The sequence below is a fragment of the Schistocerca nitens genome, chromosome 5 (genome assembly GCF_023898315.1).
Source record: "Schistocerca nitens isolate TAMUIC-IGC-003100 chromosome 5, iqSchNite1.1, whole genome shotgun sequence".
Lineage (NCBI taxonomy): Eukaryota > Metazoa > Arthropoda > Insecta > Orthoptera > Acrididae > Schistocerca > Schistocerca nitens.
Window position 1 is genome coordinate 191,421,145 of NC_064618.1, and position 13,139 is coordinate 191,434,283.

A 13,139-nucleotide genomic window follows, 5' to 3' on the forward strand; every position below is an offset into this window, starting at 1 on the left:
GCATATACCTGTTATATTCATTTAATACTACATATTATGTCTTTCTACGATCTCCAAGGTTGAAATAAGTAGTAACAGATAACTTTCTCAGTCCCACTGAATGATAATCCAACCGAATCCTTACACAAACGCGTCACCAAAAATTATTTAACTTGACCCTCTCTCTCTCGCCCATTATTATGAGAACCGTCTCTGAAATGTGTTCCTTTCTGATGGAATGCAGATGGTTCTGTAGATATCTGTAAGCAGACTGAGCTGTAAAACTCTGTGAGCGTTATCATAAAATACTGTAACACGAGAAAATTCCCGTTTCTGGACTCTGCGGCCTCGTTACAGCAACACTTCTCAAATTAGAGTTGGAATCACGCATATGACAATTATCTGAAATTTAAATGTACCGTTACTGTGTGCATTCTACACAGACACAGAATATGTAACGAATGTACGGAATTCAACTGTAATTAGTTAGTAAATAGTAGAGGCAAAGGTGGAAAAATGGGCCCCTGCTGGTATTAGGGGCCCCCTACATATTTGGAAGTACAGGAAACGAATTCTAGCGGAAAGAACATGAACTACTAGAACTAGTTGCCAAACTTCACTGTAGTGTGTGCAGACGTAATAGCTGTCATGGTTTGTGAGTAGTTGTGCTGTGAATTTTTTCGCTGCCATCAAAAGTTTGAAAGGTTAGTGTTTATTTGAATAAAACTCAAATTTCTAACATGTTATTACTAAAACTAAGGTAAGGTACGTATTTGGCTTGTTGTAGGGATGCCGTTTTACATTAATTAACCGTAGGCAAAATCGTTTTTCCCAAGACGGTGAGGGTGGATATATGGGCCCCTTTTGCTGCTGGTATTATGGGCCCCGTAAAATCAATGAGATTTTATGGGACCATTTACAAATATTGCTACTCTTTATGTTTCAGATGTCTCGAAGACAACTTGTACCACCAAAAAAATCGAAACGGCAATCGTGGGACAAAGCAAATATGTCAAATGCTATTGTAGCTATTAAAGAGAAAAAAATGGGGTTGAAAAAAGCGGTTAAAGTGTACTCTGTCCCTCGTTCTACACTCTAAAGGCTTTCACGAAACGATAAACCAGTCGAAGAAATAGTTAATATTAAACTGGACCGTCCACCGGTTTTACCACAGGAACTTGAGGACGAACTGGTTAAATATCTTCTCATTATGGTATCCAAATTCTACAGCCTTACCAGAAATGACGTCAGGCGCATGGCCTACCCGCTTTGTATAAGAAATAAAATCCCTCATCCATTTGTAAAGGGCGAAGTTTCTGGTCGAACTTGGTTTGATTATTTTATGTCACGGCACAAAAATATTCTGTCTATTTTGAAGCCATCCGCAACTTCGATTTCAGGTGCTAATGGGTTTAATAGACAAGCTGTCGACAATTTCTTCAGTTTACCTGAAGCTGCGTTCAGTAACTACAAATATCCTGCCGCCAGAGTTTTTAATGTAGACGAGTCAAAAAATGGCTCTGAGCACTATGGGACTTAACTGCTGAGGTCATCAGTCCCCTAGAACTTAGAACTACTTAAACCTAACTAACCTAAGGACATCACACACATCCATACCCGAGGCAGGTTTCGAACCTGCGACCGTAGCGGTCGCGCGGTTCCAGACTGTAGCGCCTAGAACCGCTCGACCACCCCGGCTGGCAGACGATTCAGGTCTTAGTGTCGTTCAAAGAAAAATTTCTCGTGTCATCGGCCTGAGGGGAAAAAGGCAAGTTGGTGCATTATCTGCAGCTGAAAGGGGATCACTTGTAACGTGTAAAAAGATGCTTATGTGTGTGACTATTGTGAATAGACTAGGCATAGGCTGTGAAAATCATCCCACCAGTAGACTAATTAACAATGTTCAGAGTGAATCTTTCTTTAATAATACACAAAAATTAAATAAAGTTATTTTTTCAAATTTTTGTTTCTTTTTATTTCAAACTACCTTGGGGCCCATATTACCAGCACAAATTCTTGACGCAACAAAATGCAGACTGTCAGGAAAAACAAAATTTTGTTTTAAATATTAAAAAGTTGAACCAAAACATGTCGTACCTATTTGCAGGACATACTAGAGAAATGTTTTATGTTAATTTCAGGTGATTATACTAAAAATGAAAGGTGTTATATAAAAAAACAAAGTGGGGGCCCATTTATCCACCTTTACCTCTAAACGTGGATTCTGTAAACTGAGTTTTGTAAAACTCATTTCGCTCTGTTGCTCCATGAACTTCGAAGCGCAGTAGACAATACGTCCTAAGTTGATATCATGTTTCACTTTCGAAAAGGATTCGATGCAATTTTCTGCCGTCGTTTCATGAATTAAACTCGAGTTTGCTGAGTATCCGAGAATTTCACGCCTGCTTTCAGGTCTTCCTTGCAGACAGCATTCAGTTGGCTGTTGGCGTTGCGTTGTGTATCATGTAGCGATTTATTATTGAAAATCTGAGACCGTACGTGACAACATACTACTTTCACCCCACCAACTGACCTTGACAGGAAAGACAAAAGAACTGTAGCTCATGCAGTCGTTCTTGTTTCTCACCAATTGTGATTCCAACACGGAAGGTAGCAGAGCGTAGTGGTACCAGAACTACTCTCCGCCACGCACCATAAGGGGATTTGTGACGTATAGATATAGACATATGATACGCTACGAATTTGCTTACAGGACTATGTCACATCATCCGTGTGACAGCTGTGTTGACGAAGGACGAGAAAATTCACATTAAAAAAAATTACTAAACTACTAGATATTAAATCATATGGATGCCAAATATCGTAATAAATAAACCATGTTGATTCAAAATGGACCAATAAATTATGAAATACAGGACAGGCGTGTTCATAAATGCACATTTAGATAATGCCGTATCCAGTAATGGACAATACCTTTAAAAAAATCTTTAAAAAGGTAAAACACTAAGCAACAGATGATCAAAAGCATTCTGGTCCCCACTGGAGGATGTACCTGTACATTCATCTACATTTCACTAGCATATATTTCAACATGATGGCCTAATGATGGCCGCGTCCATTGCATTCGACAAGCCACACGTTCCTCCTACGTCATGCCAGATGGAGAGCACCTCAGGAAGTTCCGTCTTTGTTGACTGGTTACCGCTTTGGTGAAACTACGATCCCCGAGCTGGATCTGGTGAGAGCCGACAGACCTCTGCAACTGTTAGCTCTAGACATGCTTCAGCCCGTATCCCGTTGATGGCACAAACCCCCCACCCCACAAAAAAAATCCCTGAATCTCATGGTGTGCATCGTGCCTCATTGTGTGAATGCCTGTGTAACAGTCATTAAAGGGAGGCCAGCAGCATCTGAGTTTGTACAAGGCTTGGCCTGTAATCAGGGACTGGGTGAACTCTTGTGGCACCGGTACTCATGTAACGCGAAAGAAGCTAATTACCTTTTAAGAATACTCTCTTAGTGGATGGAGTGTGCCAAAGGATAGCATGTAAATAACCAGCCGAACAACAGGATGCATCACGGCAGCCTTCCGAAATGTGATCCTAAAAATGTAAGGAACTGTTAGACTAAATGGCCACAATGATGTCTAACGCTTTCCTGATTGTTGAAAGCGGCTACGACCTCATTTACGCGGTTATCTCCATTCTATATACAAAAAGTTAGACCGTACTGCATGTTGAGTACAACATAGTACAAAATGAAAAGGAAAGGTGGGCAACTATCGTCGTAGAAAACATGGACAGGAGCAGAATGGTAACTGAACATGTTAACGCTGTAGACAGAAGATTTACGTAACTTATATGTGTCCACTTACACGAAGACATGTTACAAATAATGCAGAAGAAACAGAGTCCAGCTTATTCGGTAGCATCTAGGATATAGCGTCCCACAGTGAAGTGGCTCCAAGCGCTGTAGCCGGCCGTCCTATATTGCGGCAGCAGAGAGCGCTCATAGTCCACAAAATGGTTCAAATGGCTCTAAGCACTATGAGACCTAACATCTGAGTTCATCAGTCCCCTAGAACTTAGAACTACTTAAACCTAACCAACCTAAGGACATCACACATATCCATGTCCGAGGCAGGATTCGAACCTGCGACGTAACAGCAGCGTGGTTCCGGACTGAAGCGCCTAGAATCGCTCGGCCACACATAGTCCACAGCTGCTGGAAATGTGGCACAGTGAGTGCTCATCATTGGTTCTGCTATATATCTTGCGAGCGCTATCGGCGTCTAACAGAAACCTGCCTTTCCGTTACCAACTGTAAAACGCCAGTGGGCTGGTATTAATATGTGATATCGCACTGAAAGAGAGAGACTCTGAAACGGTACGTTTTTGGTCTACACAGTGACTTTTGGAAAATACGGTTTCATATCTCCTGCAGCGTGGGATACCTGTTCCAATAATTATTCAGTTTTGAGAAAGTAGTGTCCACTCGACGGGATATTCAAGTTACAATGTGTTCATTTATTTCACGAAACAGCAACCACTTGACAGGAGGGGACTTCAAGCACCTGAACCGATTTCCCTCACCTTTCATTCTTCAGAAGCTTTCAGCGCTCATAATACGTTTGAGTGATTGAAATTAATCAGTTTGGGAAACTTGTGGAGCCACAACTCGATGGAGAAATAATTTTGTACCGCAACAGGCACTGATCGCAACAGACCGTCCTTCTACTCTCACAGACTCTGCTCTATGGGTAAGGGTAGACGAGCACTACTCGAATGACCACACCTCATTTTCTGTCAGCCTCGTAGACAGAACAGAGTCATGAAGTAAACCTTCCAAATAGGTGCTCAGCAAGGAAAACTTAAACATATATAACCTGTTTGTCGATTGCTACGATGGCCTCCTAGAGAGGCTCTGCCGCTTGTACGTCTAGACCAATGTCTTCAGACCTTCATACGATATAGCCTGTCCATTGCTAGAACGGTAGGAGTCGTTGCTTAACAACGGAAGTACGTACAGCGCTGCGAAGATTGCAGCGTAGAGCAAATGCAAATACTCTAGAAGCTGTTCGGATAGCGAGACTAGGCCAGTCGAGAAGACAGAGAGCTAGGCAGAACTAATGTCAGTTCGAGTAACGACAAAGACTGTAATCCATCATCCTGAACGTGGGAATTGAACATAGAGTTAGCTACTGTTCAGACACCGTTTCTGGGCTATAGTTACGGCTCGCTACGATAAATGCTGCTCTTTGCAGCTGCATAGGAAAGACGCTAGAGTGGTTTAGAAATATCACCATGCGTCAATTGTGTTGGTTCAGAGCCTATAATTTCAATTTTGATAACGTAACCGTACTGGAGGTCATACTTGAGATGTTCTTACACTATGCATCTGCAAGCGATATTCATATTTTTCCATACTGGCCCTAAATACGATACTATGTGAAGAAAAACTATCATCTGATAGTTACACATAAATGGATTCAGTGATCATTTCCGCATTTTTCTGCGGCTCTTTCTTGCTGAACATTCTTTCAATACAGGCTTCAAATACTCTCCCAGATAAATTTATTGAAGTTAGCGGTATCTTACAGGATACAGCTTTATTTGCAACTGCTAACAATATTATATTCCCGAGATGAGATGACCTGTGAATTCCTTCTTATTTGTTAACGACTTCTACATTTCCATCTACTCCCACGTCTTACTCTCGCCAATTACAACTGACACTTACGAAGAGATGGGATGGTAAGCAGGAACAGATTTTAATTTCGCCCTTGGAAAATTTGACCTCATTGTTTTTAATAACGAATACTCTCGTTTTAATTCATCTGTCTTCTGTAAATGTGGTGTTGTACATTTTAAGGACTCAGTGAGGTGTCTGGGTCTCTTAACTTACAAGAAATTCTCTTGGAAGCCACATGTTTGGAGATAAAAAATAACAGAGCTTGAAGTATTTGACATCAAGAAGCATGCGCATTGGTAGCTGAACAGCTATTGGCTGATCCAAGAACGCTCCTTGTGGTCAAACAAACATTCAGGCAACTGAACCAAATGGCTCTGAGCACTATGGGACTTAACTTCTGAGGTCATCAGTCCCCTAGAACTTAGAACTACTTAAACCTAACTAACCTAAGGAAATCACACACATCCATGCCCGAGGCAGGATTCGAACCTGCGACCGTAGCGGTCGCGCGGCTCCAGACTGTAGGGCCTAGAACCGCTCGGCCACCAACATAACCAGTTAACGTCTTTGACCGACGTTACACAATCGCTCATGAGCGACAAAACGGATATACAAACAAAAGAGAATTTTAGGTATACAGGTGCACCTTGTGTTTATAAAGTGTCAGGGTTGGAACCAAGTATTACTAGTTCTCTTCATGAAAACTAGGATAATTTTATACTTGACAGTATGCTATAAACTGTTCACTCAACATTATTTTTTATAATAAACATATTCAAAAATTAATTGATCACCTATATTTTAACGTAGTATTTACAGATGAATCCAAACCAGGGACCACTGTTGGCTTTGCCACCATATTGCCTGACGTTATTTTCAGGACCCGTCTCTCCAGTATGGTTAATGTATTTCATGCTGAAATCTGTGCGATTCTGAGTGCTATAGAGATGAGACGTAAATAATGGCTGAGTTCCTGACGTGTGACAATTTACTCAGCGTCCTGCAGAGCATTCAACGTATGAACCCAGCAGAAAAAACAGTCCATAATGTTAAGGACGCCCTCGTTTAGCCATAGATATAAGGGAAAGCTCTGATTTTCTGCTGTATCCCCGGACAGGTGTTCAGTACCCCTGATAAGTGGTAACGTACCCTAACGACTGGGATCCAAGCTGCTATCCGAAATGCGATTACGGAGCGATGGATAACAAACTGCGATCATCAAGGAGAGTGTAAGGTCACGGCGAACGTCGTTCCAGCCCGTTACAGGAGTTTTGGGAACAGAGTACACTGACGCACGTCTTCTTCCTCAGTTATGGATCCTTGCAGGTTTTTGTGTTAGCAACGTTTCGATTACAGTTCACCGCAGTATAACTGTCTGTATTTTATATAATGATGAAGGAGGCGAATACAGTGTGTTGGAAGATCTTCCTTTAATTTTACGTTGCCTTGAGATGAATGTAGCACGTGTTCTAACATTTTGTGTTGTGTCATATTTCTTCCTAGACTGTTAGGCAGAAAACATCAGCATATACAGATGATTTTTGGTACATCCAATTAGTAAAAGACCAGCTAAAAGAAGATTTCCGAATTTGCTGATTCGTGTCTTTTCTAGTCTGGCAGTACGCCCTAAGAAACAAGCTACGTCAATAAATTTCAGTTTTGTGCACATCAGATTGACACTGTGTGCTAATATCAGAATGAGCGGGAGAAACCAAATGTGATCTTATTCAGCTTCAATGTCTCTGAATTTCATATACACTAACGGAAATAAAATTTGTACACACCTTAATGATTTCCAATCATGTCAAGATTTATGGTTGCAACAATGAATCTTGAGTGTATGAAATGGTTACTTGTACAGTTCAATTACACTAGTGGTTCTGAGGTGCCAGATATCGACCTGTACTGAAACTTCCATATTAGCATGTGTGGTGTAGCCTCTATGGACGGCCATGCTGTTGCTGACTCCGGCATCCAGTCAATCATACAGATGGCGAATACTGTCCCGGTGTACGTTAATCCACGCCTGCTCGAATTGTTCATGTTGTTCTGTAAGAGTTGTTAGTAAAGTCGTACGAATCACTTCTCATCCCATCATACGCCAAAGGTGTTCGATTGGTGACAAAACCGGAGATGGTTCTTGCCAGGGAAGCTGATGCACGTCTTGTAGAGCAAGTTGAGTTTCATGGGCAGTGTGTGGGTGCCCAATACCCTTTTGGAACAATAAATCACCTTACTGCCGCAAGGACGGCAAAAGCACGCGTCTAACAATACCGATACATGTACCGAGCGCCGGTTAGCGTCCCAACTAGAAATACCATTGGTGAAACATTGTTATAGCGTTGTTGCAGCTTATCGCACCCAAGATCATTGAGGCGTGGGGTGCGGCCAGTGTGTCTTGGACGAATGCAGTCTACGAGACAGCGCCCACCGTGTGTACGTCGTACTCGCAAACGACTATCACTGGCATGGAGGCAGAATCTGTTTTCAGAGCTGAAGAGTGCAAAAAATGGTTCAAATTGCTCTGAGCACTATGGGACTCAACTTCTCAGGTTATTAGTCCCCTAGAACTTGGAACTAGTTAAACCGAACTAACCTAAGGACATCAAACACATCCATGCCCGAGGCAGGATTCGAACCTGCGACCGTAGCGGTCTCGCGGTTCCAGACTGCAGCGCCTAGAAACGCACGGCCACTTCGGCCGGCTGCTGAAGAGTGCATCGCGGCATTCCATCTCCCAATGTATCCTCTCACGGCACCAGTTCAGCTGTGTACGTCGATCCTGTGGCGTGAGTAGAAGCTGGACTAGAGGTATGAGTGCCCGCAGTCCCACTGGTAACAACCGATTCGCAACTGTTCGTGTTGACACGTCTGGCTTGACAAGCTCGCTTATCTGTGCTGCGGTAACTGTACGATGTGCTACTGCTGGCCTTACAATAAGACGATGCTCTTGGGCGTCTGTGCTGTGTGGACGTCTAGAACCTCCTCTACGATGTTACAATGCTCACGTAACCAGTGATACCAGCATCGTTGCACAGCTGATGCAGCACGTTCAGCTTGAGTGGCAGGTCTCCTAAAGGACTGGCCCCCCACTCGGAAGGGTACAATTTGAGCCCTTACAAACTCGCGCATATGACTGTAGGAAGCACTAATGTGTCTCCCTGTCATGGCTGCCTCCTTGCTTCACGCGTTTGCACTGTAGTGTGAGCATTCTCTTTTAAGGGATGGATGGAAAATGGAAATGTGCGTTTGGTGTCGTTGGCCTAGAGGCCCCTTGCGGGGCAGGTCCGGCCGCCTTGGTGCAGGTCTTGTTACATTCGACGCCACATGAGCGACCTGCGCGCCAGATGAGGATGAAATGACGATGAAGACAACACAACACTTAGAGCCTGAGCGGAGAAAATAGCCGACCCAGCCGGGAATCGAACCCGGGGCCCTAGGATATTAATCCCTCACGCTGACCACTGTTTTTTTTTTCCGATATAGTTCGTTGCGTTTAGTCTGGGCGGACGTCACAAGACATCCGTTCAAGCTGATCGTTGATTCCTTGACTCAGTTTTTTTATTACAAAGAGCACGCAGCCTTCTCACCGAACACGTTGAGCTAACGTGCCGGCATCACTCAGCTATCGGGACGTACAGGGATGGATGGCGCTCTGGTAGCTAAACAAGTATGCTATTGGCGGACGATGTTGAAACCATTACCGGTACAACTACTATCCTGTGGTGGCATATGCCGTCATCAGATCAAAATCAATGTCCTCTCTCCAGTTGTACAAATTTTTTCCCGGCAGTATATGTTAACGAGATGTATGAAGAACTTGCGAGGGCACTGGTAACTTGAGCGCATTAATAAAAGGAACAGTCATTCCAGCACCTGATTAATACTGACATTTTACGATCGAGGTGAGAGTCGGTTTTAACTACACAAGTTACTTAGTGGCTCAGTGGACAAGTGACTGAACCGAATGTTGTGGATGTTCATACCCCATAGTTCGGGAATTTTGTCAGTCGCCTACGGGGAAATACTGTAGCAGCAGTTCGTTAATAATACTCCAATAAGATTGTCTATCTGTGCTGTCAAGAAAATAATATTAAATGAATAAGCTCATAAAATCGAGTGAACTTTAGGAGTTAGATTATTGCTGACAACGAGAGAGGTGAAACTCCAATGCTAGTTACACTACGTGTCGAAATGTATACATCCTGGACACAGGAGACGGGAAGGGCGTAATTCTCCATACACATTTAACGATGACTTTATTATCATTATAAGAGTGGACTTCACATAATTTCTAATAGGAAAACCATGTCAGGTAAACACCCCTTCTACGGGTAAGAAATTCACTTCCTTCCTTCGTTAGCAAATCCATGTACTACGTAACACATACTAGCAATCAGCCCTTTGTCTGCATGATGGCACGAGGTAGCCTGCAGATAACTGAAGATTTACACTTCACATGTCTTAACTGCAGCTTTCCCCACTTTAGATCAAGGAAAATATTAAAATATGATTGTGTGATTTAAGCGAAAAATTTCTTTTCACTCAAAGCGAAAAATGCTGTCGTGAACCGTATTAGACCTGCCACAGTACCTCAGAGTAGTACCAAAACTACTTCCTTCATCATAGTTCCTATGAAGAACGATATGGTTCTAATTACTAGTATCTCATCAACTCGAAGACTGTACCTGTTGGGACAGTAGGTAACAATATATTTGTTTGCTGGACGATTTTGCGAAACGATATCGACAGGTTTGTGGAACTCATTAAACACAGTATAGATATGTAGGTTCATGGAAGAGTGTCAGTTTATCATTTGAACATTCTAATGTATTATTAACTTCTACTTTTGATATTGTACTCTGTTTCAGTGATAAGTCCCAACACAAAGGGAACATTATTAACTGCGCTGCAGGCACGGAATGTCCTAAGTTCTATCTTTTGTCTGATGAGGTAGCTTCAGAAAAAGTTGCACAAGAGGTCAAGCTTCTATGGGGTTAATATCGTCAACGATTTCCTTTCAAACAAATTGACTACCGGCTAATATTAACAGCGTTTGGGGAAGACAGTATTGAACCACTCATCCATAGATGCACATGTGTAAAAGCTTTGTTTTCCATCGTCTCTTGAAAGACAGATAACAAAACGATTCAAACGTAGTTGTAACGGTGAATCAACGCATTTTCCGAACTAGATAATAGGAAATTTAAATGGCAAAACTAAGAAATATAATTGTTTCTTCGGGGTTTCTGCTATCGCTTTTAATGAAATATCTGAACATGTGCCTTCTACTCTTTAAACATTTCGAATTTCTTTAACATTCGTTTGATTTCAGTTTGTTGTCGTCAGATGCTAGATTCTGCATACTATATCCTCTGCTTATACGCCTCTAGCGCTCAAGTTTTTATACACGCTTTGGCTGATTACCTGAAACACATATTATTATAGGTATCCGATAGATTAAATAACGATGGAAGGCCGTAACTGAGGACTGTCACATCTCATTTGGAATTCAAGGTAGTGCTGTAAATCAAACTGATCCAGAAACTCAAATGGCACTACAGTAAACATATTTCCCACATAGATAACTCTCAATTGGAATGAAATGAATATACTGTCATTGTTATGAAAATTCAATGGAAAAACTCATACTTTTTACAAGTGGTTTCTCGATATTATGAGCATAACAAATAAAAAATATGTATAAATTTTCTCGTGCAATACAGCTTTTCCTTGAAAGCACTTAATGGCTACAGCTGAAGGTTTTGAAAAACAAGCATCTTCATACAGTCAGATTTTGAGTAAAAATTGGTATTAAGTGTACGAAGGGACAGTTTTATCTGGAACACTTAGCACTTAGCCTTAGGTCAAAAATCGCTGCTGATAGGATGTAGGATCTATGGTATGTGACAGTTTACTGAAATAACCTAGTTCTGTGACAAGTTTAATCGTTAGCTCACCCTGTGCAGCGACATTCTGTAGATAAATCATAAACACCAGGATCACCGTGGTGGGCCGGGCTGTTGCTGCTGCCCGCCGTACCATTATATTACGATTAACTGTCATCATTTCAGGCTGAAACCTGTAAAGATCGAAAAAGGTTTTGTTACTTGTTACTTCGTTCATAACTTTGACGACAAAAATCGTTACAGATGCCAGTAGTTTCGAGAGTGAAGAAAGAAGTAATTGGGAAGAAACTTTGACGAACACCTCATATTGAACATATTGACAAATGTAATTATATACTTCTTACGACGTGTGATGCTGCTGCTCGCTGAATTTCTCAGTATTAGACGGAGCTCATTCTCAGCGACCTATCGCTGGGCCCCTCGCGACTGAGACTGGTCCGCTCCGCTGCAGTGCTCTGCAGGCTGGCCGATTAGAGCAATTGTCAGCAATCATGCCATCTGCGCGTGCATTAAGCTGCCTCTTGGGTGAGGAATGGCGCATCATTGCTGTTTCGACGTGGGTCGTTGAGTAGGTGACGTATTTCTTCTTTTATACTGAAGTACTAACGCATGTGTGCTTTTAATAAGAAAAATATAAGGAAAATTATACATGGGTCTGCTGTGGGAAGCTACATAACATTACCAAGAAAAACATAGCCCTTAATACTCATGACGATCAGACGACAACGGTTACCAGGTAAAAATGTTATTTTTGATTTAAAAACAGATTATCTGAGTGACGCCCCTTTTGGATACGTACATACAGCAAATTACTGGTGGCTCGCAGCGAATGCTTGCAGATATTTCACAACATGTCGTGTAATAAGAACATAATAGCAAATTATGTTTTATTTGGAACATGACGGTTAATCTTTAAACAGCAACACAGTAATTTGACGCATCGTATACAACGGTACTTTGCGGGCAGGCGTGTCAATTAGCACCATATTAATTAAAATCGGGGAAGAATTAAAAAGGGGAAAGTAACACGAAACATTAATAACTGCACAGTATTACTAAGAAGCAATATAATGAAAAGTAATAAAAAGCAAAGTAGCAAAGACCAAGCTGGACAGAAAGATATAGGGGCGCGTTTGTTTTTTAATACATATAAGAGAACATGTGACACATTATTGAGCTCTCTACCTTCACTTATCTCGATCAGGCTAGTCGATGGATAAGTGGTACGCGACTGCGAAATTCGTTAAGGAGATTATTTAAAGACTCTTCAATCACGTTTAAAATACATTAAGCGTGACGAAGTGAACAGAGACGTTTATTGTCGGGTGAAGTGAAAATGAATCCGACAACATAATTCAGACTTTGTGTTAGCTGGGAAAGATGCTGTTGGGAAACTATTATGGTTGTGGAACCCACGAAATTTGTGCGCAGCGGAAAGCTACAGTTTACGTAGTTCCGCATTTTATAAAATGGTGAAACGTCTGAACGCGGAACATTAATATAATCTTATCCTGAGATGGTTGCGGGGGTTACTGATACAAACAACGCGCCAGCATAAAAAATAGTTCCCTTATTAACTACCAGATATTAATTAACGGG

The 13,139-nt window shown here is 41.8% G+C and overlaps 1 protein-coding gene across 2 annotated transcripts in view; it reads right to left on the reverse strand.

Moving 5' to 3' along the window:
• The window catches only part of LOC126259461 (B-cell receptor CD22-like), a 158,845-nt gene extending 146,839 nt beyond the window's left edge, over positions 1–12,006 (reverse strand). The window contains exons 1-2 of one of the 2 annotated variants that reach the window (XM_049956288.1): positions 11,878–11,967; positions 11,592–11,713 (exon numbers count right to left, since the gene is read on the reverse strand). In XM_049956288.1, the coding sequence (XP_049812245.1) occupies positions 11,592–11,700 (109 nt within the window). In that variant the 5' untranslated portion in view covers positions 11,701–11,713; positions 11,878–11,967. Of the gene's footprint in view, positions 1–11,591; positions 11,714–11,877 lie in introns of both variants that reach the window. The other variant, XM_049956287.1, reaches the window with a different exon arrangement.
• Between the last annotated feature and the right edge of the window lie 1,133 nt (positions 12,007–13,139).